A 23,680-nucleotide genomic window follows, 5' to 3' on the forward strand; every position below is an offset into this window, starting at 1 on the left:
GACCTCCAAAGAAGGTCTTTAGACTCCACCACACTCCTTGGCAGCAAATTCCACTGTCGAACAGCTCTTACTGTCAGGAAGTTCTTCCTAATGTTTAGGTGGAATCTTCTTTCTTGTAGTTTGGATCCATTGCTCCGTGTCCGCTTCTCTGGAGCAGGAGAAAACAACCTTTCTCCCTCCTCTATGTGACATCCTTTTCTATATTTGAACATGGCTATCATATCACCCCTTAACCTCCTCTTCTCCAGGCTAAACATGCCCAGCTCCCTTAGCCGTTCCTCATAAGGCATCATTTCCAGGCCTTTGACCATTTTGGTTGCCCTCCTCTGGACACGTTCCAGTTTGTCTGTGTCCTTCTTGAATTGTGGTGCCCAGAACTGGACACAGTACTCCAGGTGAGGTCTGACCAGAGCAGAATACAGTGGCACTATTACTTCCCTTGATCTAGATGCTATACTCCTATTGATGAGGCCCAGAATTGCATTGGCTTTTTTAGCTGCCGCGTCACACTGTTGGCTCATGTCAAGTTTGTGGTCAACCAAGACTCCTAGATCCTTTTCACATGTACTGCTCTCAAGCCAGGTGTCCCCCATCTTGTATTTGTGCCTCTCATTTTTTTTGCCCAAGTGCAATACTTTACATTTCTCCCTGTTAAAGTTCATCTTGTTTGTTTTGGCCCAGTTCTCTAATCTGTCAAGGTCGTTTTGAAGTGTGATCCTGTCCTCTGGGGTGTTAGCCACCCCCCACCCCCCAGTTTGGTGTCATCTGCAAATTTGATCAGGATGCCCCTGAGTCCATCATCCAAGTCGTTGATAAAGATGTTGAATAAGACCGGGCCCAAGACAGAACCCTGTGGCACCCCACTAGTCACTCTTCTCCAGGATGAAGAGGAACCATTGATGAGCACCCTTTGGGTTCGGTCAGTCAGCCAGTTACAAATCCACTGAGTGGTAGCATAGTCAAGACCGCATTTTACCAGCTTCTTTACAAGAATATCATGGGGCACCTTGTCAAATGCCTTGCTGAAATCAAGGTAGGCTACATCCACTGTGTTCCCTTCATCTACCAGGCTTGTAATTCTGTCAAAAAACGAGATCAGGTTCGTCTGACATGACTTATTTTTCAGAAATCCATGCTGACTATTGGTGATCACAGCATTCCTTTCTAGGTGCTCACAGACTGTTTGCTTAATGATCTGCTCCAGAATCTTCCCTGGTATTGATGTCAGACTGACTGGGCGGTAATTATTTGGGTCCTCTCTTTTCCCCTTGCTCATGGGGAACCAGCAAATAGGATTCAAGCAGAAGAAAACTTTATTTTCTTATGGTTTCCATAAGCTGGTATTCAGAGGTATTAATACCTCCATATACAGAGGCCGAGCCGAGCCACCATGACTAATAGCCAGTTATTGCCATCTTCCCTGGCCATGCTGACTGGTGCTGTTGAGAGTTGTAGTCCATAACATCTGGAGGGCACCAAGCTGTAGAAAGCTGGTTTTGAACACATTCTTGGATTTGGGTTCAGCCACGAGTATAATCTAGGATGGTTAGATGATTTGAGGGCTATGTTGTCACTTGAGGAGTGAGTCCCCTGACTGTGGGCATGCCTTCTCCAGCTAAACTAAGCCGGGGGGTTTCAGGAAAGATGAGTTAAGGGCAGCAGGTGTGTGCACCTGGAGTCCCAGGAATACTGCAGAGCATTCGTCTGTGCTGGTTGGTTGCAACATAGCTGGAACCAGTTTATTTATATATCATGTTTTCCAGAGATACCTTTGTGCTCAGAATGGTTTGCAGAAAATAATCAGTCTAGATAAAAAAAGTCATAATAAATAAAAGGTATAATCTCACTATAGTGAATTGCAGCTTTTTATTGCGTAGCCAAAGGCCATCACTAGTCATACATAGAATAACGCCGTGGAAAGTGGAAAACCTCTCAAAATATGATTACAACAAGCTAACTGCATTGTCTGCTGTAATATTCGACACACATCCAATATTTTTAGCTCTGTAACACACAATTCAACCATTAACAGATCATTTTAAATATAGCAAATCTCAGTGAGCATAAATAGGTTAGTTAACAATATCCAGTCCTCTTGCATCCCAAAGCTGGTAGCCTTAGTGCCTAGTAGCTCCCCTCATAAACTTTTATACCTGGACCCAAACAGCCGGAAACATTTTTGAAGGCCCCTAAGGCTGAAGAACTGGGACGCAAGTGGCGCTGTGGGTTAAACCACAGGGCCTAGGACTTGCCGATCAGAAGGTTGGTGGTTCGAATCCCCGCGACGGGGTGAGCTCCTGTTGCTCGGTCCCTGCTCCTGCCCACCTAGCAGTTCGAAAGCACGTCAAAGCGCAAGTAGATAAATAGGTACCACTCTGGCGGGAAGGTGAACGGCGTTTCCGTGCGTTCCCTGGTTCGCCAGAAGCGGCTTAGTCCTGCTGGCCACATGACCCGGAAGCTGTACGCCGGCTCCCTCGGCCAGTAAAGCAAGATGAGCGCCGCAACCCCAGAGTCGGCCACGACTGGACCTAATGGTCAGGGGTCCCTTTACCTTTAAGGCTGAAGAGTGTGGCAAAGCTTGTAGAAACAACCAGCCTCTGATAGTGAGTGCATGGTGTTTCTCTCTTCAACAGGGTGATCAAAGAACTGGTTCATACACTTGCCACCTTTATGACATGGAAGAACAGACCTAGGTTCTTGTCTTAGACCATGCACAGAGTTGATGGTTCTGCATTGTGGCCCAATACCTGCAGTTATTTAAACACACACACACACACACACACACACACACACACACACACACGATGATAGTGGGAAGATTATGTGAACTGGGTTGATACATGCATGGGATTTGCGTGCAGAGTCCCTTTCTTACATGCTGAGATTTGTACATAGTGGGTGGGAGGATAGTGCCAGCTCCCTCATATTAAAAAGGAATTGCCAGCTTGGTAAGGGTGTGAATTGGGGCAGTTAAATCTACTGACTCCCTAAAAGACTAACTAACTGCAGAATAGGCTTTTGTGCACATGCTTATTTCATCACATATGTAAAGCAGCTTAGTGATACATGCAGTATACACATGTTCAGAATGTTACTGAGGGAATGTTACAAAGTGACCTTAAAAGTTAAAGAATGTGTCTTAGCAAACGGGAATTGTGTAAAATTGACTTGCTCATCGCTGTCAAAAGGCACCTTACCACAAGTGCAATTGTTATTAGTTTTAATGGATAAACCACCCTTAGTTCTTATTCAAATGAAGAACTAAGTGTCTTCATGTTGTGAAAACGGCAGTCTTATGCAGCCTTAAAGGATAACATGATGCTGTAAGTATAGTCCATGAAAGTTTATGCCATAATTTTCTCAGCTACCCCTCTGCAAATGTGTTGTCAACTTCAATTTTGCATTCTGTCTGTCCACTGAAGGTGTTTTGCAGAAGCATGGTGACCTGATGAATGCAGATACACTAGGTTCTGTGTGTTACTTCTATATTTTAGGAGTCTCCCAGTCAAGAAAGTGATCAAATTTTCACTAGCTGTTGATCACTAGCTCACTTACTTTCCTATATGATTTTGTGCTTTTACATTTTTTCTTGTTCTATTATAATTCACACCACTTTCTTGTGGTAGCTGAAAAGTGATACATAAGCCCTTAAATACCGTATTTTTTGCACCATAACACTCACTTTTTTCCTCCTAAAAAGTAAGGGGAAATGTCTGTGCGTGTTATGGAGGGAATGCCTATGGGTGGCATGCCTATGGATTTTCCTCCTCTAAAAACTATGTGCGTGTTATGGTTGGGTGCGTGTTATAGAGCGAAAAATATGGTAACTAACTAACTAACTAACTAACTAACTAACTAACTAAATAAATAGATGTTTCAAGTTGGAGGGTCAGGTTTTCCCAAAGCCGGCATGAAGAGACTGTGTTCTTTAGGCTGTAGACCACTAACCTCTGCAGAGACCCCATGGTCTCTGCACTAGGTCTTCTGGTTGCATTTCTTCTGAGCTGCTCTCATAGTTGGAGCCATCCCTCTGTATCGGTATGGTATTGTCAGTCTGCTCTTCTTCTTTTTGGAAGGTGGCTTAGCGCCAAAGTTCCTGTGATAAATCCTTTGGCTGTGTATTCCTATCTGAGGGCTTAGAGCAGATTTGTATTGTAAGCATTGGCTGCACATGGTGGGTTGTGTGAAGTCACAGAAAATGGGGATGGGTGGTAAGTGGGTTTCCTGCGCCTGTGTGTTTAAAACACACAGAGCTACACCATCTGTGTCCTTGCAGAAAATGCACCAGCTGTGTGAACTGATTTAGGGTTTGGGTTGGAATGGAGTTGAAATTATTGCGGTCTGGTAGACCTGTGAGCACCAGATGTGGAGACGTATTCCAAGTGACTAGCAACTATTTTCCCTTTTGAAAACGAAGTGGGACCGATAGAGAGAATGAGATATTTCAGATAAATGTAATCTTAGCTCCCTGGTATTTTCCCAGAGCACTGTCAGTGCAGGTTGCCCTCCTCCAAATTGTTCATTAAGTCTTAATATCAAATTGCTTAATATCAAATTGCTTAATATCAACTTGCTATAATATAGAGAGCTGACACACAGAGATTATAATGCCTGTGTATTCTACAAAAGGAGAGAGAACCAAAGGAGGTACAAAATGAGCCACCTTGAAATCCTTAAAAAATGAAAACCAATCCAGGACCACTAATTGCTCCACTGCTACCTATTAACAGAGGGAAGCCAGAGGAGGTTTGGTTTTTGAACATCAAAATGTATTTGGCATTCACAGTTGTGAAATAGAAGTGATCTCTGGCCAAGGGTGCTAAATATGTGATCCAGCAGGGAGGGGGATATGAAAAATAAAGTTTTTATGTCCAAGCTAGAGTCTGAGAATAGGTCTTTGCTTAAAAGGAAAAGCGGGAATTTCTGTTTGAATATATTATCTGCCTTTACACATGGCTCCTAGCAAAATATCATATTTTGTCTTATTTTTCCAGATAGCCTAGCTGAAACAAAGCTTTTAGCAGGCACTTAAAACTGTGGAAGAAAAGTGCCTCCATAATATTAATAATTAAGCACTAAAAATATGTTTCTCTCTTTTTTTTTAAAAAAAAAATTTATTAAAAATTTCAGGATTACAGAAAAAAAGAAAAAATAGAAAACAACACTACAATACATAAAAAAGAAGAAAAACCCAAAGCATAAAAACCAATACAACAATACAACAAAAAGAAAAAAAAACACAAATCCCATATTGCATATCTTTAACTTCCATTTGCTTGTTTCATTGACCTCCTCACACCTCCCTTTTTGTATTCTAGTTTAATTAGTTATTTCAGCAAATTCTTTCCATCTTTCTCAATTTTTATTGAATAATTTATCTTAACAATTTAACCTATTAATTAACTCAGCAAATCCTTTCCATCTTTCACTATATTCTGTCATTCAATTTACCCTAATTTATTTTAACCTTATCTTACCATAAAATACCTTAAAACTTAAAACTTTATACTTATTTATACATAACTCCTTATATCATTTCTATTAAAGCCAAGTAGTTTCATTCCAACATTTTTCCTAATACTCATTAATTTTACACTAATTCTCAAAATAAATTTTTAAGAACTTTCTTCCAATCTTCATCCAACGTCTCTTCTTCCTGGTCTCGGGTTATGTCAGTCCTTACTGTCCATTCCGTCTAGTCCATCAACCTGGCAATCTTATGTCCAAAGCTCTTAAGTCTCTTCCATGTCCCTTCTGCAGATGATCTTCTTGTTTATACCTGTACTTTTCCTTGTCTTTTGTTGGTCTCTTTCTTAATTTCTTTCCTTTCTCATTGAGGAGTAGATCTCTGGGAGGTTCCAGCCCAAAGTTATCTCCATCTCCCTTCATCAAACCAGCCCATTCCCCACAGTCCCACTCCCCACAGTCATCAATGTAATCCAAAGAATATTTACGAGCATATTTCAAAGTCTCTCCAAAGTTAAGAACCTCCTCAGCTCCAGACTCCCCCTGGCCCACTCCAACTTCAATCTTCAAAAACAGCTGCTTATGCTCCTGCAGGGCCTCAGATCTCTCCATTTGTATTATTTGAGGTGCAACCGCAACCTCCTCCATTATCTTCTGCACTTGCACTTGCCCAATCAATACAGGTTCCTGAGTTGGTCCCTGAATGGTTTCTGTATCAGTATTCCCTGTTTGTCCACAGTTATTGACCACAACAGTCATCAAATCCGTTTTCTCATTCATCAAATCCATCTTCTCACGCATCTGTTCCAACAAAGCACTTGTCTTGCATAAAGCAAGCATCAAAACTCCCTCCCGGCTCATATTTAGTCAAGGTCAAAGGGACTTGTCCCACGATCTTAATCTCACAGCTGTATAGTCCTCAAGTAGACTGCAGCAACAATTTAACAAGCTCCCTCTAGAGGAGACAATTTCTATTTGTATCCATCTTTTTAAGGCAAGTCCAACAAAGGAAAATTACTTTCATTTTTCAGATATTTTGTTTCTTTAGAATGCAAAAGGCAACATTTGAATCAGTTTATTTCTCTTTTTAGCTATCTGTCAAAGTGTTCCATTCACAGTCAATGAACATCTCCAACAATTTCTGTCTCTGACACCCCTTCCCAGATTTGAGATGGTGGAAACTTGTCTTTCTTCACTCCCTCTCCTGCAGGTGTTAAACAAAGCCCCCCCTTTTCTCCTGCTTCCAAGGGGTTTTTAGTGGTTGAAGGAAATGAAGGAAATTTAGACTTTTATAAACGACTTTCCAGGCTTTAGCTTACAAGGTTTTTGCTTCAGTCTATATACAAAATGCAGAAGGCGGACTTCCTGTTTTGAACCTTCCCACTTCGGTGCCAAATTAGGATATTTCTTGATCCAATTTTCCGTTTCTACTCACGGGTACTTGTTTTAAATCCAATTGTCCACAGGAAAAAGTCAGCGCTCTCTGGCAATGCCTGTGCGGCTTCACTCCGTGAAAGTAGCAATCAGTTCGCAGCACCGCGCCGCGCATCCCACTTCACTCCGGAGCCCCGAAATGGGGTTCCCTGTGAGTAGGGGAGGCGCTCCTGGTGCCCTGCCGAACCCCATGTTCCCAGGCTTCCTCCGCCTGGGATTTCTAGCGGGTCCTCACCTTCGCTGCGGCAGGAAGACCCAATTTCCACGGAGCCAGTTCCTCCGGTTGGAGGAACTCCGCCATTCGCCGATGGCGCTAACCCGGAAGTCTAAAAATATGTTTCTCACAGACATGGAGCAAACATGTGTTCTGTGGAGCATTCTATGATGCAAGCCACATAACGTGAAGTTGTTGTCCTTTGGATGACAGTGCACATTCCCTTCTTTGCTCCTCTTGCAGGTTTGGTGAAGTGCATGTGTGAGTCTATATTCCTCTATGTCTCCCTCCATAGAAATTTGTGAGGGAAGGAGTCATAGTGAATGACTGTGGATGATGTTTCAAATTAGCTGTAGAATATGGTTTGGATTGTACCATTTTAAATTATAGGTATGTGGTTGACAGGCCACTTATAGGTATGTGGTTGACAGGCCACTTTTTCAGAGTGCAGGATTTATTTATTTTTTCGTTTTACCAGTGGGTAGCATCTGACACCGTAGAATTCTGATGCTTTCTGCTATGATATCCCATGAGACGTATTTATATTTGAATGCCCTAGCCCTCACAGTGGTGTATGCAAAGGCCAATGTGATTGCACGTGACTTGCTTTTGCAGTTTTGATTTTTGCCCTCTGTTAAGCGGATACAACTGTGTTGAAGCTAAGGAGGTCACACACTAGGCGTGTGTTCATTAGTCAGAAGCAAACATAAAAGGAAGGTTTCTGTATGTCTGCATTCATGTCAGTAGCAGAAAGAATTAGAAGAATAAAATAATGGTGGTTCTGAAAGGCCGTGAGTGATTGAATTTCCCATATTGAAATACCATTCAGCAGTTTGAAGTAGAAACACCAAATCACAGGGTCACTTAATGCGCCTTGTTGTGCGGAGGGCTGAGTCGTTCTTCCCTGAGCAAGACAAAATGGCTGGTGCTGAAGAACTGCTTCATAGCTATCTAGCACCTGCGTAACCATCTGCCTTGTTCTGTACAGGATGTTCCTTATTGCTAAAAGAAAACAAACAACAACAAAAAACACCCTACTCTATTAAAGCCTCATATTAGATCTCTTCGTTTTCTCCTCCCCCCACTAAAAACCTGGACAAGATTGTGCTTTTGGTAAAGCTACTGGTAATTTTTTTTTGTCAGCTGCTAATTGGAATTATTTTTTGAGCATATTTTTGCAAAATTGTGGTGCCTATTTGTGCTTTCCGCCTCCTCTTCCCAGATCCTCAGCATGTAATGTAATGTACCTCCGTTATCCTCTGATGAAAGGTGATATAGAAATTTAATAAATAACGACAACAACAATAATAAAATGCATTCTCTAGATTAAAAACTCAAGAATACAATCAATTTCAGTACCAAGACCCAAACCCAGCCTAAAAGGAAGACTAATACTGGCCACCAGCAATAGATAATTTAGCACATGAAAAGAGTTGACAGATATTAATGTTTAATATCAGAAGGCCTGGAATAATAGAAAGGTCTGCTTCTGGAGCTAAAAAGACACTTAAGTAGGTGTTAGGGGAACACCTCTTAAAAATGCGTCACACGTAATATTTTATTTAAAGTGCTTACATGCTATCTTTCAAGGCAAAGCCCTAGCAAGATGCCTTACAAAAGATAATTAGATGCCTATATATAGCAGGAACCTTGTGTTTCCAAACATTGTTATGGTACAGTCCAACTGCAATGGTTCTTGCCTAAGCCCCCAGTGACCTTCCTTTTAGTCACCCACTTGTGAGCCGTACTGTTGACAACCAGCATTATTCCCCCTCCCCCAATACATTCCCCCTGCTCTGGTTCCACCTCCCACCTAGGTTGGTCTGATGCATAGGTCTGTGAAACATTTGTTCCAATGACAATGATTTCAGGATTCAAACAGCACTCCCCTTCCAGGTATGATTAGAGTTTAGACTGCCTTCATGCTAGATCTAAGTAGAGTGGAGGGTAATCTGGGGGGAAAGGAAGGGAGAAATCATAAACCAGTGGGTTTTGTTTTGCTTTTAAAATGTCTCACTCCGCTCATTTGTTGTTGCTTCTACATAGCCACAGTGGAGTGCTACAACCCAAGGATGAATGAATGGAGCTACGTAGCAAAAATGAACGAGCCTCACTATGGCCATGCCGGAACAGTGTATGGGGGGCTGATGTATATCTCAGGTAAGCCTTCCTATTACCACCACCACCACCACCACCACCACCTCCTCCTCCTCCTCCTCCTTCTTCTTCTTCTTCTTCTTCTTCTTCTAAATTTGTATACTGCCCATCATCCAACGATCTCAGAGTGGTTCACAGCATAAAAATACAAGATAAAACACATAATAAAAACAAGAACAAAAGAAACCAATAATCCTTCCCTCCCACAAAACATTTTAAAGCATGCAGGATGTAAATCAGCCAAAGGCTTTGTTGAAAAGCAATGTTTTTGCCTGTCATGTAATGGTGCATAATGAAAGTGCCAGGCAAGATTCCATGGGGAGAACACTCCACAAATGGCCTGTTATTGTGCTGGCACCCTCTGGACCTCTTGTGGAGAAAGCACACAAAGAAGGGCCTCCAATGATGATCCCAACGATAAATTGGGGGGAGGCGGTCTTTGGGATATTGTGGTCCTGAGCCATTTAAGGCTTTATAGGTTAAAACCAGTACTATGAATTGGACCCAGAACCTAATTGGCAGCCAGTCCAGTCAAGCCAGGGTCCGTGTAATATGCTCAAATGGCCTTGACCCAGTGAGCAACAAGATGCTGAATTCTGCACCAGCCGAGGTTTCCAAACTGTCTTCAGAGGCAGCCCTATGTATAACATGTTGCAGTAATCTAACCTAGAGGTTTACCGGAGCATAGACAACAGTTGTTAGGCTATCCCTGTCCTGATAGGGGTGTAGCTGGGACACCAGCTGAAACTGATGGAAGGCACTCTGCTGAGGCCAGCTGAACCTGAAGCAACAGTAATGGACCCAGGAGTGCCCCTGAGCTATGTGCCTGCTCCTTCAGAGGGAGTGTAACCCCATCAAGAGCAGACTACCTCCCACTAACAGTGCCTCAGTCTTACCTAAATTGAATTTGTTGGCACTCTTCCAGTCCATTACTAAGACGAGACAACGGTCCAGCACATCCATTGCCTCACCTGCAGATGTAAAGGAGAAATAGAGTTGTTTGTCATCAGCATATTGCTGGCAATGTACAGTGGTACCTCGGGTTACATACGCTTCAGGTTACATACACTTCAGGTTACAGACTCCGCTAACTCAGAAATCGTGCTTCAGGTTAAGAACTTTGCTTCAGGATGAGAACAGAAATCGTGCTCCGGTGGCGCGGCAGCAGCAGGAGGCCCCATTAGCTAAAGTAGTGCTTCAGGTTAAGAACAGTTTCAGGTTAAGAACGGACCTCCGGAACGAATTAAGTACTTAACCCGAGGTACCACTGTACTCCAAAACTCTGGAGTGCTCTGGACATCTCTTGAGATTCATCTGCTACAACAGCAGAGTTAAGATACTGGTGGATGAAGCAGATCTTACTCCAAGCCAACCTAGCATTTGGCAACAGCATCCACAGACCCATGGTCTGGCAACCATAATTCCCCAGGTTGGAGGAGGGGCTAGCGCACGGCACAGTCACCAACTGCCTGTGCCCTGTGCCCCTTACCTGGCCTGCCCCGCCTCCCACACCTTCCCTCCCCTTGGCAAGTAGAGCCTCCCCTGCTCTTCCCAACTCTTCTCTTTGCAAGCACATCCTGTGCCTCAACAAAAAACCCAAATTAAGAAACCCACAAGTTAAAAACCGTTTAAAAACATTTTATTATAAAACTTATTACTTCTGAGTGAGATTGCTCCCCACTACTCCCATAGTTTTTAAAAATTGTAATTCCAGTAACCTGTATCAAGATCAGTTTACTCTTTCCAAGCAGTGGTTTCTAATGCCCCCCACAAATCCTAATTTCCTTCAAAACTGTTCCAAACAGGACATGCTATGACATCTTCAGATTTCATTTTAGATACAGTTATCTCAGCTGGCAGGTGATTATTTTCTGAAACAACCTCCTTAATAACTTATTTGTGTTTCTTCTTCTTAAACCTTCAAAAAAGGGTTTATTAGGAAATCACAAACTCAGCCACCATGCTGTCTCTAATCCTACAGGTGTCTCTATTGTAAGAACTGACTCATTTTGACTGGGATAAGTTGTACCTCAGGGAGGCCTAGCAAATCCAATGCATGTTAAGATAAATACTGCATCTTTGGGGTAAACATCAAGAACTTTGAAGTCTAGCCAGCGTATGTAAATCATTGCATCCTTCAAACACGTCATCAGAGGGAGAGAGCAGCCTACAGAGTCTGTTTTGCCTGATTCACATCAAAACGCTGTGATTTTAAAAACCTATTTTAGTTGGCAGCAGTGCAGCAGTTAGCTTATTCTCTCAGTGTTATCAATTCTCTGAACAACTGTCTCCCCCAGAGAGGGCTGGAGGCCAGAGGAGCATATGCCTCCCGTCTGCCACATGCACCTGTGTCAGAGTGGAATGCCTAGGGTGGGGCCCCCAAATCCTTTCAGCTGCCTTGTTCTTGCATCAGTTTTTCCATGAAAGAAATGTCTCCCTCCCATAGCAGGCTGCAATCATGAGTACTGTACTGCTTTCAAGCAGGGTCGAGTTGATGGCACACGTACTTTGCATTCAGAAAGCCCTTGCTTCAGTCCTTGGCATCTCAAAGCTAAAAGACATGGGTGGCAGGTGCAGAGAGAGACCCCTTCCCAGCCTTAGACCCTGGAGGGCAGCTGCCAATCAACTCTGGGCTGATCCTATAGAAGTCTGTGTTGTTTCAAATGAGTTTGTATCTATCTCTGGTTCTAGCAACCTACTCTGGCTGTGGGTGTTTTTGGACAGAATTAGGAATCCTGCTCTTTTGTTTTTAGCAGCATCTTCTACAGAGAATGCCATAACAGCATAAAATGTGCCACAGAACCCTTTATAACTATGGCAGCAAATGGTGCTCACAGCACTCAAGGTCTATGCAAAGCCCTTTTCATCTGGCATAAAATATTAATTTTACATACATGCTCCTAGGGTCAGAACTGGCAGTGTCTGACCACAAATGAGAGCTTGGGGTCATAGTGGATAGCGTGATGGAGATGTCAACCAGGTGTGTGGCAGCTGTTAAAAAGGCAGATTCCATGTTAGGGAAAAGAACTGAAGAGAAAACTACCAATATTGTAATGATATAATACAAATCGATTGTGCAACCACATTTGAAATACTGTGTACGGTTCTGGTGGCCTCACCTCAAAAAGGATATTGTGGAGTTGGAAAAGGGCAACAGCATGATAAAGGGAATGAAGTAACACCCATATGAGGAAAGGTTGCTGCATTTTGGGGAATGAGGAAAAGTGAGTAAGACGTAACATAATAAGTTTGTAAAATAATGCACAGCATGGACAGAGAAAAGTTTTTCTCTCTCTCACTTGACACCTAGAACTCATGGGCATCCAACTTGGATGGCTTTAAAAGAGGATTGGACCAAATTCATGAAGGATGAAGTTGTCAGTGGCTGCTAGCCAGGATGGCCATGCGCTGCCTCCGTGGTTGGAGGCAGCATTGCTTCTGAATACCAGTTTCTGGAAACCACAGGAGGAAGAAGTGCTGTTGTACTCAAATCCTGCTTCTTGGTTTCCCACAGGAATCTGGGTGACCAGCGTTAGAACAAGATGATGGGCTAGACAGGCCACTGGCCTCATCCAGCATCATTTTATGTTTTTAGTCTTGCACTTCATTGTAGGGAGTTGACAACAGGTTGACAGAGGCATGATTTTAGCACTTGTGCCATCTTCAAGTGTGTCTGCATTATTTTGTGTGTGTGTTTTGATAGGTAGTTATTTAATGCATTTATTGCTATTTGAGTATTTATTAGAAACTTATATGTAGCCCTTCATCCTGTTTGTATTTTAGAGTGGTGTACAACCAGTTTATATCACAGTACAAATAAGCAGTAATAAAAGTAGACAAACAAAACTTAAGATATACTGAAAGCTCAAAATGACTGGGTGAATGAAAATAGTTTTGCCTTAATGCTGAAAAAATTGCAGTGTGTTTAAAGTTGCTTACAATATTGATCATCAAATACTTTTTTGTGTACAAAACAAACTAATCAACAAAGTGTTAGGAGCAGAACCCAGCAAACAATTTTTTAAAAAAGAAAGAACCTATTCAAGGACGAAATGGTAAACATTTTTAAAGCACGCAGAAATAAATACAGTTGGCATCCGTTTCATGGGGGGTTCTGTTCCTGGCCCCTCTTTGCATCAGCAAAGCATACATAAACACATCCCTGCCCCATTCTACTGTTTTGGTGATATGTTTAATGACATTTTGGTCACTTCCAGGTTCAGTGATGTGCGCGTATGTGCGATCACACATCATTCAGTCATGCATTAATCGGTCATTGCCTGTAAATAAAACTCTGTCAAATGCCTGAAGGTTAAAGTAGAAGGGGCCCAGCAGATCTCCATGAGGAGGACATTCCAAATCACTGCCTTTAGTGTCCATATGATCTCACCTATTCAAACATGCCCCTCCATGGTCCTGAATGGGGTAACTGTGCCTCTAAAGAACCAGGTGCACAGCCTGGGAGTCATTCTGGACTCACAGCTGCCCATGGAGGTGCAGGTCAATTCTGTGTCCAGGCAGCTGTCTACCAGCTCCATCTGGTATGCAGGATGAGACTACCTGCTCGCAGACTGTCTTGCCAGAGTGGTGCATGCTCTAGTTATCTCTCGCTTGGACTACTGCAGTGCGCTTTATGTGGGGGTACTTTTGAAGGTGTCTCAGAAACTACAACTAATCCGGAATACGGCAGCTAGACTAGTGACTGGGAGTGGCCGTCGAGACCATATAACACCGGTTTTGAAAGATCTGCATTGGCTCCTAGTACGTTTCCGAGCACGATTCAAAGTGTTGGTGCTGACCTTTAAAGCCCTAAACGGCCCTGGCCCAGTAGACATGAAGGAGCGTCTCCACCCCCATCGTTCTGCCCAGACACTGAGATTGAGCACCGAGGGCCTTCTGATGGTTCCCTCCCTGCGAGAAGTGAGGTTACAGGGAACCAGGCAGAGGGCCTTCTCGGTATTGGTGCCTGCCCTCCTACCAGATGTCAAAGAGAAAAACAACTACCTGACTTTTAGAAGACATCTGAAGGCAGCCCTGTTTAGGGAAGTTTTTAATGTTTAATGCTGTATTGTGTTTTTAATATTCGGTTGGATGCCACCCAGAGTGACTGGGGAAACCCAGCCAGATGGGCGGGGTATTTTTTATTTATTTATTTATTTATTTATTTATTTATTTATTTATTTATTATCCCCTGAAAGACTGGGAATAGCTGCTACCAGTCAGTGTGGACAATATTGAGCAAGATGGACCAGTTGTCTGACTGTGTAAGGCAGCTTTCTGTTCTTCTAACTGTTGATCTCATTAACATTCCTCTTACATGAGGTGTTTGCTTTTTCTCCCCTGTCCTAGGAGGCATCACCCATGACACTTTCCAGAAGGAACTAATGTGCTTTGACCCTGACACAGACAAATGGATTCAGAAGGCTCCGATGACCACAGTTAGGGGCCTTCACTGCATGTGTACTGTCGGTGACAAGCTTTACGTCATTGGTGGAAACCATTTTAGAGGAACCAGTGATTACGATGATGTTCTAAGCTGTGAATATTACTCGCCAAGCCTAGACCAGTGGACACCAATCGCTGCTATGCTGCGTGGTCAGAGTGATGTTGGGGTGGCTGTGTTCGAAAATAAAATATACGTTGTGGGAGGATATTCGTGGAATAACCGTTGTATGGTGGAAATAGTCCAGAAGTATGACCCAGAAAAGGATGAGTGGCACAAAGTCTTTGACCTCCCAGAATCCCTTGGGGGCATCCGCGCTTGTACTCTGACAGTTTTCCCTCCCGAGGACAATACAGGCTCACCATCTAGAGAATCACCTCTTTCGGCCCCTTGAGATGCGGCATCGCTGGACTTACCATGTTGTCGCTCCAATACCACTGCACTGCATCAGGGATTCGCCTATTTGTCTTCAGTAGTATCTTACAAGGCTTACCCTGAAGCAGCTGGCACAGTAACACAGTTGGGGGTGGGATGTAACAAGAAGATGGGCGTCACTTGTGGGGTTTGGTCTAGAAAGTTTTATCGAGTGGACAGCCAAGTGCCAAGCAAAGTGAGGTTTTATTGTTTCATTTTGTTTTTTGAGCCAAACGCTTAAAAAATGAGGTATTGTCTTAGGAAAAGAAAAACCTTTGCATCAGGCACATAGATGTTCTGTACTGAGTGCACGGGTCACATAGATCAAGAAGCCGTGTAAGTTGAGCCAGTGGGGGACGGGGTGTGTGTGCAATGAATGGGGAACCTTGTTTGCTAAGCCCTGTTGCTGGAGGACCATCTTTCCTCGCTGCACCTCTGGAGAGAGGGGGAGCCCCTGATGCACACAACTTTTAGCAGCTATCTGGCCTCAGCTACCTCCCTCTTCTAATGGAGTATTTCAGACCTGTTTACTGACCTGACACTGGAGGTGCTTTTCAGAGGATATGGCAGACAAGAGAAACACAGCCTTTTTGAGACCATTAATAGATATACAATAAGCAGACCCTGAATCTATAAACCAGGGTTGTTGTTTTTCTAAATAACATATTAAGGGGTTTTCTTTTCCTTTTCCTTTCTGAACCTCCACATGCAAAGTGAAATGTGCTGGAGATTTGTAATTGTGTTTTTACTTTCTGTTCTCTTCCTCCTTTCCTTCCCTCTGCCCTGAAATAAAAGCTCTGATTCATCATGGGAGCCTGAGCAATTCATACATTGGAGGGAGGGGGTTTGGTTCAATTGCGCAACCCAGTGGGGTGCCTGTACTAGATTTTGGGGTAAACAAGGGCTAGAATCTCTTAATTTGAAGTCACTAAAATTTTGAGCAAATGGTTCCCTACTTTCCCCTCCTCCTCCCTCCTCCCTCCACAACCCCCCTCCAAATACCTTTTTGTTGGTTAAGAGAACTTGCTTCTTACACCTCTGTATAAAATCTCAGTTAATACGGTTGTTTAGCACAAAATGCAGCTTTTACAGAGAGCTGCTTTTGCTCAGAGAATTCAGACTACCCTGTTTCTTTTGTTCAATAAAATCTTTAACGGCAATTAGTTGGGTGGTTTTTTTAATTTTTAATTGTTTTAAAGGGCTCATTAACCTTCTCTCCCTTCTCCCACTTCCCTGTTGCCAGGAAACGTCTGTATGTATCTTTGTGTGTGGGTAGCACAACCTGCTGGGAAGCCAGTTTTGTAAGAGCTTCCAATTTTTTGGGGGGGGGGGGAGAGCAATGCTTGACCTACTTTTCCAGCAGCTCCCCTGGGAAGCCCAGGCTGAGCCCATTGTGAATTCTGTGTCTGCAAGGGGGTGGGGTGGACACTGGGGCTGAAAAGTTATTCGCAGAAAGCTGGTTTGGCTGAGTTTAATAAACCACCCCACAAGGTGGAGCAGAATCTCTGGGGCATGCTCGGAAGAGGTTTGTCAGCTGTAGCTTTGAGGCACACACAGGGCTCTCAAGTGGAAAGGCTAGAGTTCAGTGGCGGAGGGCACCTCCAGGTTGTGGGCTAGGAGGGAGCCCCGTCTGCAACACTGGAGAGCCACTGCCAGCCAGTGCGGTCAAAACAGCTAGATGGATCCTGTTGGAAGGGACCTCAAGGGTCATCTCTCCCAACCCTCTACAATACAGGTATAACGCCTAAAACATCCATGACAGGTGGCCATCCAACCTCTGCTTTAAAACCTCCAAAGAAGAAGAGTCCTCCACCTTTCCATCCCACAGTCGAACAGCTCTTAAAGTTTTTTCTGATGTTTAGTTGGAATCTCCCTCCTTGTAACTTGAAGCCACTGGTTCATGTCCTACCCTCTGGAGCAGGAGAAAAGAAGCTTGCTCCATCCTCCATGGGACAGCCCTTGAGATATTTGACTGGTACATGGCAGCTTCCTGAGTTCCTATGGGCAGTGTAGTGAAGGAATGTGGTTTGCAGAGTTGGACAAGGCAGACTTGGGTTTAGATCTGATGCAGCACGTAGCTCTCTAGGGGACCTTGGGCCAATCTCTAGGCTCATCCAGAGGCAGCCAGTGAGATGCTCTCCAGAGGCTGTTGTTGGGCTACCAACACCAATCAGCCCCAGACAGCAGAGTTAATTGTCATGATTGATGGGTATAGTAGTCCAATAATACCTGAGGGGGTATTACCTGCCTAACCCCAGCCTACCTCAGGGTTGTGAGGATAAAAGGTTTGAGAGGATCCTGGTCTTGGAGGGAAGGTGAGACAAGAACTAATAACATTAAAATTAACATATTAATAGACTGCAGCAGCAGCAGAGAAAAAGCACTGCTATTGAAAAAGCATTGGTTACATAACTGAGCTTTCTGAGAACCTCCTTTTTTCATTAAATAAAGTGGTTCGTATGGGTGCAAATATGTGTTTGAAAGCCTGCTCTCTTCTGAGGGATGAGAGACTTAAGATTTTCTAAAGATTGGAAATCTATTGTCTACCAGATTAAGCATCAGCGATGCCCATTTTCTCATTGCACAATGTTTGCAGGTTGCAGGAATGCAGCATTTCTGAGCACTGGGTTTGGATTGCTCTCAAGGTTCAGAGGCAGGGTGGATTTCTCAGAAGCGAGGCATTGGCAGGATTTTGCACAGAAGGCCAAAAAAGTCTGCAGAAAGCAAATAGATCTACTTCGTAAGCAGTTCTTTGGGAGAGCCCAGCACAAGTGTATCTCAGGGGAAGCCAAAACTCTTTTTGCTAGGGTTGCAGTGTTCCCAGAACATTCAATGTCATCCTGAATGGCTCTTCTCAAAAAGGAAAGAGCCATGCTTCATCAAGAGGTGGCATGTTAAAACTATGGAAATCACTCCCACAAGAGGCAGCGGTAGCCACAGACTTTGCTGGCTTTAAAATGACCAGACAAAAGCATGGGGATAAAATTGGCCACTAACCCTGATAGACATGTTCTGCCTCCACCGTTAGAGGCAGCATGCTTCTGAATGCCAGTTGTTAGAGAGGAGAGTGTTGCTTCACTCAGATCCTGCTTGTGGGTTTTCCATCTGGTGGGCCACTATGGGAACAGGATTCTGGGCCAGATGGACCCAGTGGCCTGGTCCCGCAGGCTCTTCTGTTCTCTAAGCCCCTTGGCACTCCTGCTTTTGGCATCTGGGATAGTGGAGACCCGTTCCCTGCTGTCCATTCATGACAAGTTGCCTGAAGGCACTCTGCACTGCAAATACTCCCTCCCTTGCCAGTTGAGGTGGGTGCATCTTCTTGCATTTTATAAGGGCAATGCCAAAATGTATTTGCTGGACCTGTAATTCTCAATGGTGGTCCCAGGAAACCCGAATACCACTGCTGGCATGATATAAGCATTAAATAAAGTATGTGAATCCAAAGTTCTGTGTCTGCTTGTGTAACTGCTCTAGGTTTATCAGTGAGGAGGCAGACCAAGATCAATGACAAGACAAAGCATAGCCATGCTCTGTGTTTACAGCCCCCTACTCTAAAAGTTTGTCTCTGTGCTTCTACGTTCTTTTTTTTTAAAAAGTGTGGTTCAACTGGCAGAATTCTGAAGGTTTGAAGGCAGGCCAGTGCTGCTTTGTATATTGCATTTCCCCCCATTTTATTGTTTGCTACAGATATTTTAATCCTGCTGTTCCCCAAAATTTCCCAAGGTGGCTTACAGATGGAAAGCAATTGCAGAGAGTGCAATTCAAATTGTCATAATAATCATGAGAATTAAAAGGCAAGGTGATCTTGAAAGTCAGTCGCAGAAATTAGATCTGAATTATTTGCGGTGAGGATTCAGTAGCAATATCTATTTTATGGATTTACTGGTATTTTTGTATATATGTTTGGTTTATAAGGCTTCTTGACATGACAGTAACAGGACCAAAATTAGATCTAAAAAGCCTGGAGAAACTGTAGGGAGGGTCATCGCCTGGCTGAAGAAATGTCAAACTGGATTCCAGGAGAACCTTTTGTAGTGGAGACCAGTGTCAAAGGCTGCCTTGTTATCTCATTGGCAAATGCAAGACTTCATTGATCATTTATTGGTTGTGCATTTTTTAATCCTTTGTAAGGGACCTGTGTGGTGGGTTTCTGGCTTCCTTAGAAATTTCCATTGTCTGTATATGTATGCTAAATTTAAAAGCAAGAGTATGCATAATTGGGATCTCAGACAGCAGAGCTGACAGCCATTTGGTGATGTTGTTAGGCTGTTGTCTTCCCTCATCTCCAGCCAGGTGTCAGAGATGGTGGACCAGCTGCAGCCCAGCAACACCTGAGAGGCTGCAGCGCCCCTACCTCATCTTCAAGGGTGTAACTGAGCGGTTTTGTTTTGCCAGGAGTGGCTTCTTCACTTTTCACTCGAGGGTGCAAGTGCCCTGCAGGATCAGGGCAAGATTATTCTAGTCTAGCAGCCTTTCTAAGAACCTCAGTGAACAGGTGTTGGCCCACTGGACACATGCATTGTCCACAAGTGGACTGCTCCCTGTCTTGACCCTAACCCCTTTAAGCTATGTGCTCACAAAAGGTAGGCTAGAACATCTTTCTCCTGCACTTGGCAAGGTTATCACAGGCTTCAGGACTTCAGCCGCTGCTCTGCTCTGTTGTTCCAATTTAAACTTGAATGCCGTCCCCTCTCTCTCCCCTGCCAACTCACACAATCATTTCTTGCATACCCAGCTGTTCTGGAAGCATGCTCTACTGGGGAGGGGGCTTCTCTGACCCTGTACACGCAATGTTTAAAGTTGCAGCTGTTTCATGCGTGGTGCTGAGTGCAGCTGCAGGATGTAGCTTGAGCAGCTGTTGGCACCGGATCTTCTGGAGCTGATGAAATATGAAGTAGAGGGAAAGAGAATTTTCCAAATTATTACAAATCAAATCAAACCAATTTAATTTAATTTAATATAATTTCTTAAAATCAGGTTTCCCGCTCCTGTTCCAAACATATGATCATCATTTCCTTGCATAGTCGCATCATTTCTTATTTGGAGTCTTATTTCTTATTTCTTATATAGAGTCCAGTTGACATCCTTCACTTGCCGTTAAACCATTCTTCCTTCTGGCCTCTTTTTTCACCTTGCAAACAGCACCTCTGTTACATCTTATAAATAAACAATCTATTTCACAGGTATAGTCCTTCATTTACAGTGGTACCTCTGGATGCGAACGGGATCTGTTCCGGAGCCCCATTTGCATCCAGAGCAGAACGCAACCCGTGTGTGTGCGGGTCACGATTTGCCACGTCTGCGCATGTGCGTGACATCATTTTGAGCGTCTGCACATGCGCGAGTGGTGAAACCCGGAAGTAACACGTTCCATTACTTCCAGGTCACCGCAGAGCGTAATCTGAAAACGCTCAACCTGAAGCGACTTTAACCCAAGGTATGACTGTACTACATTATTGTGGACCTGGTGTGCTGAGAGAGTTAACACTTTTGTAGTGTTTATCTGGATGGTGTAAGGTCACATTCCATTCCTTCTGCTGTTTACAGACTAGCATATGAGCTGCAGCCATAAATAGCTCAGAGTGCATATCCAAACTCCGCCATTTATATTCTACTGTGGATTTCTTCCTCAGCACACAGTTAAAAGCATTATCTTTTCTCAAATTCAGCCTCTTTACCACATGTGCCTGGCAGCAGTTCATTCTCTCCCCCCCCCCCTCACTGCATTCCTCCAATGGCAGTCCAGGAATAATTTTAAATAAAGTCCAGCCTCAGTCGAGGGGGGAGGGCATAGTAAAACCTTGTTAAATTCCTTGCTGAGCATAACTTAAAAGCTTCCCGCCTTTTTTCCGAAGTAACAAACAAAATAACATAGCAGCAGCTACACACGTCTTTTTCATTATGCAGGGGAGGACAGGGGGAAAGGATACCATCTGAATACCATAAAGCACATAAACCATAAACTATAAACCACAAAGCACGTTGCCCTCCCTCTTCCTTTCCCAGTTGTTGTCAGGATTCTCAAACTTCAAAGAAAACATTCAGATACCTTCAAAGAGCCAAGTCCAGTCCTTTCGGCATCTGACTGATTGCAGCCCATTAGCATATGTTGGTCTAGGAGTGCCTCTTGATTAATGCCAATTGTCTGAATTAGAATTTGCTCTTCCTCTGGTATGCCCGCCTACTTTCTGTTTAGGTTTGCAGATCTCATTCTTGGCAGCAGCCATTAGGTTGCTCTTGCCCTGCTGTGTGCAGTGGTGCCCCCTTTCTCAGCTCCCTGCTCCCAATCCTTCAAGGATAGTAGCTAAGGACGTCGGAAGAGCCTGATAGATCAAACCAGTGGTGCTTCTAGTCCATCATCTGTCCTCATAGTGGCTACCCAAATTTTCTCCTTGTATTGCGGCATGCACCACCCCACACATTAGGGGCGAGGAAGCAGTGGCTTTCCAGGAGTCCCTAGATCCCAACTCCCACCAGCTGTGCAGTCAGTGGTCAAGATAGCGGGAGCAGTGGGTCTACAGCAGGCTTCCTCAACCTCACCCCTCCAGATGTTTTTGGCCTACAACTCCCATGATCCCAAGCTAGCAGGACCAGTGGTCAGGGATGATGTGAATTGTAGTCTCAAAACATCTGGAGGGCCGAATTTGAGGAAGCCTGGTCTACAGCAACTGGAGTGCCACAGCTACTCCATTGGGGACAACAACCACAAGATTCAGTTCAGATCCCAAGTTGATGCCTGGAGAAAGCAGCCCACTCTGGAGGCTCTGATTCAGCTTGTGGGGTGTGTGGCTCTGAAGCTGTATCCCACTTGTGAAAAACTAGGCTTTATTCCTCCCCTGTTTTCTATCATTTATAAATTGTTTCCTGTGAAATTCTCCCAAAGTGATTTGCAGAATAATAACATATATAAAATGTGCAACTGTTTTTTTAAAATAAATGATACAGTTCTGCAAATCACTTCGGGATGTTTCACGAGAAGCAATTCATAAATGAGACAGATGGTGGGATGAATGAAGCTTAGGTTTTTTAAAAAAATGTTTTGAGAAATGCAATGGTTCTAACAGCAAAGGCACGACATAGACCATATGTGGGGGGCGGCGGCGGGGCGGAATCATATTCCACAATCAGGCCATGGCTGAAAAAGTCCCGGCATGTGTGCCTGATGGGCATCTCAACAGACAGAGATTGGCTTACACAGTTGAAGGTGGCTTTTAAAAACCAATTTGGGTTTAAAGGGTGACCACTTGAAATTGGGTCTGGAAGTAGACGGGCAACCACTGGAACTCATACAATATAGAATATTGGTGTAATATGCTCAGCTGTCCTTATTCCAGCTAGAAGCCAAGTGGCTGCATTTTGCAAACTGTCTTTAAAGCACATTTCAGTAGTCTAATCTGGATTTCACCATTATAGGGAAATAAGAAACAATGCTGTGTCATGTATGGAGCTAAATAAAAAAGAATAAAATTACCATGCAGGGCTACAGGTTCTCCCCCCCCCCCTTGTAGACAAGCGGCGGCAAAACATTTGGTGTGGTGGACCCTCAAACAGGCTGAAAAGTTTGCTAGAACTTCTCCAAGCTAAGTAGATCAGCCAAGATGGATAATGCATAGCCTCCTATGAGCCATAACATCACCCATGTCACTTGTATCCTTGGCTACACCTTTATTCACCTGGCTCTATTCACCTTGGGAATGCTAAGGAGCACCACCTGAATGCAGATCCAGGGGCGATTGCTCTGCAACTCTTTCTCTTCCCACTTATTCGTAGAAGCATAAGCAGAGGTAGTTAACTAATTAATTTGCAAATGAAATCATTATTTTGACTAAGTATTGGTTTGCCTTGGTGCAGAACAAAGAGTTCGTTCTTCAATTTTTTTTATTTGAAAACATTTTTACCCTGGTTATGAATCTTGATTTGCAGCGGCAGAGGCCCTGCTTTGCACCCAGAAGGTCCCATGTTCAATCCTTGCCATCTCTGGTTGGGGCCAGGAGACAACCTTCCATGAAACCCCAGAGAGCAACTCCCAGGCAGCAGAAGGTCAGCACTGAGCCAGGTGCACCAATGAGCTGACTTGGTATAAAGCAGCTGCCTTCTGTGTTTCTATGTCAGATGGTACCACGAGGTGCACGCTTCCCTTTCATATGCTGAAAGATCAAAGGAGCCTATTAGGAGAAAGATGCACAGCATCCTCTGGAGTCGCAATATCAGGTTCCCCACCTATTCCTCAAAAGCATGCGTGGAATATACCCCCCACCCCACCCCCGTTAGCGATTGTTTCTTTCTTGGAAAAGTCTTTGACAAGTGAAATCTGATTTAACGCTGCAATAAATAAACAACATTTCGCCTATTGTTCAGATTGGCCTTGATGTCCGTATCCATAACAACCCCAGCTGATGGCTTCTCTACTGATGCATGCTTTTGACGAGAATAGTCTCTTGAAACATACTGGAAGCCTCTGTGGGTGGGTGCACAGCTCGTCTTCCAGTTTTATTATCTGGGCTGCCATCCAAGAAGCACTGTTCTGTGATGATGACACTGCTTGATTTTAG

At 43.9% G+C, this 23,680-nt stretch overlaps 1 protein-coding gene and 1 long non-coding RNA gene across 6 annotated transcripts in view; both read left to right on the top strand.

Moving 5' to 3' along the window:
- The window catches only part of KLHL13 (kelch like family member 13), an 80,017-nt gene extending 63,729 nt beyond the window's left edge, over positions 1-16,288 (top strand). For all 5 annotated transcript variants that reach the window (XM_083486409.1, XM_083486408.1, XM_083486412.1 and 2 more), the window contains 2 exons: positions 9,161-9,274; positions 14,621-16,288. In XM_083486409.1, the coding sequence (XP_083342535.1) occupies positions 9,161-9,274; positions 14,621-15,108 (602 nt within the window). In that variant the 3' untranslated portion in view covers positions 15,109-16,288. The remainder of the gene's footprint in view (positions 1-9,160; positions 9,275-14,620) is intronic.
- The window catches only part of LOC310698904, a 400,562-nt gene extending 377,825 nt beyond the window's left edge, over positions 1-22,737 (top strand). Inside the window, exon 3 of the long non-coding RNA XR_014521806.1 lies at positions 22,727-22,737. This is a non-coding gene — a long non-coding RNA (uncharacterized lncRNA). The remainder of the gene's footprint in view (positions 1-22,726) is intronic.
- Positions 22,738-23,680: the final 943 nt, after the last annotated feature.

This window comes from Podarcis liolepis (genome assembly GCF_965112155.1).
Source record: "Podarcis liolepis genome assembly, chromosome: Z".
NCBI classification, from domain to species: domain Eukaryota; kingdom Metazoa; phylum Chordata; class Lepidosauria; order Squamata; family Lacertidae; genus Podarcis; species Podarcis liolepis.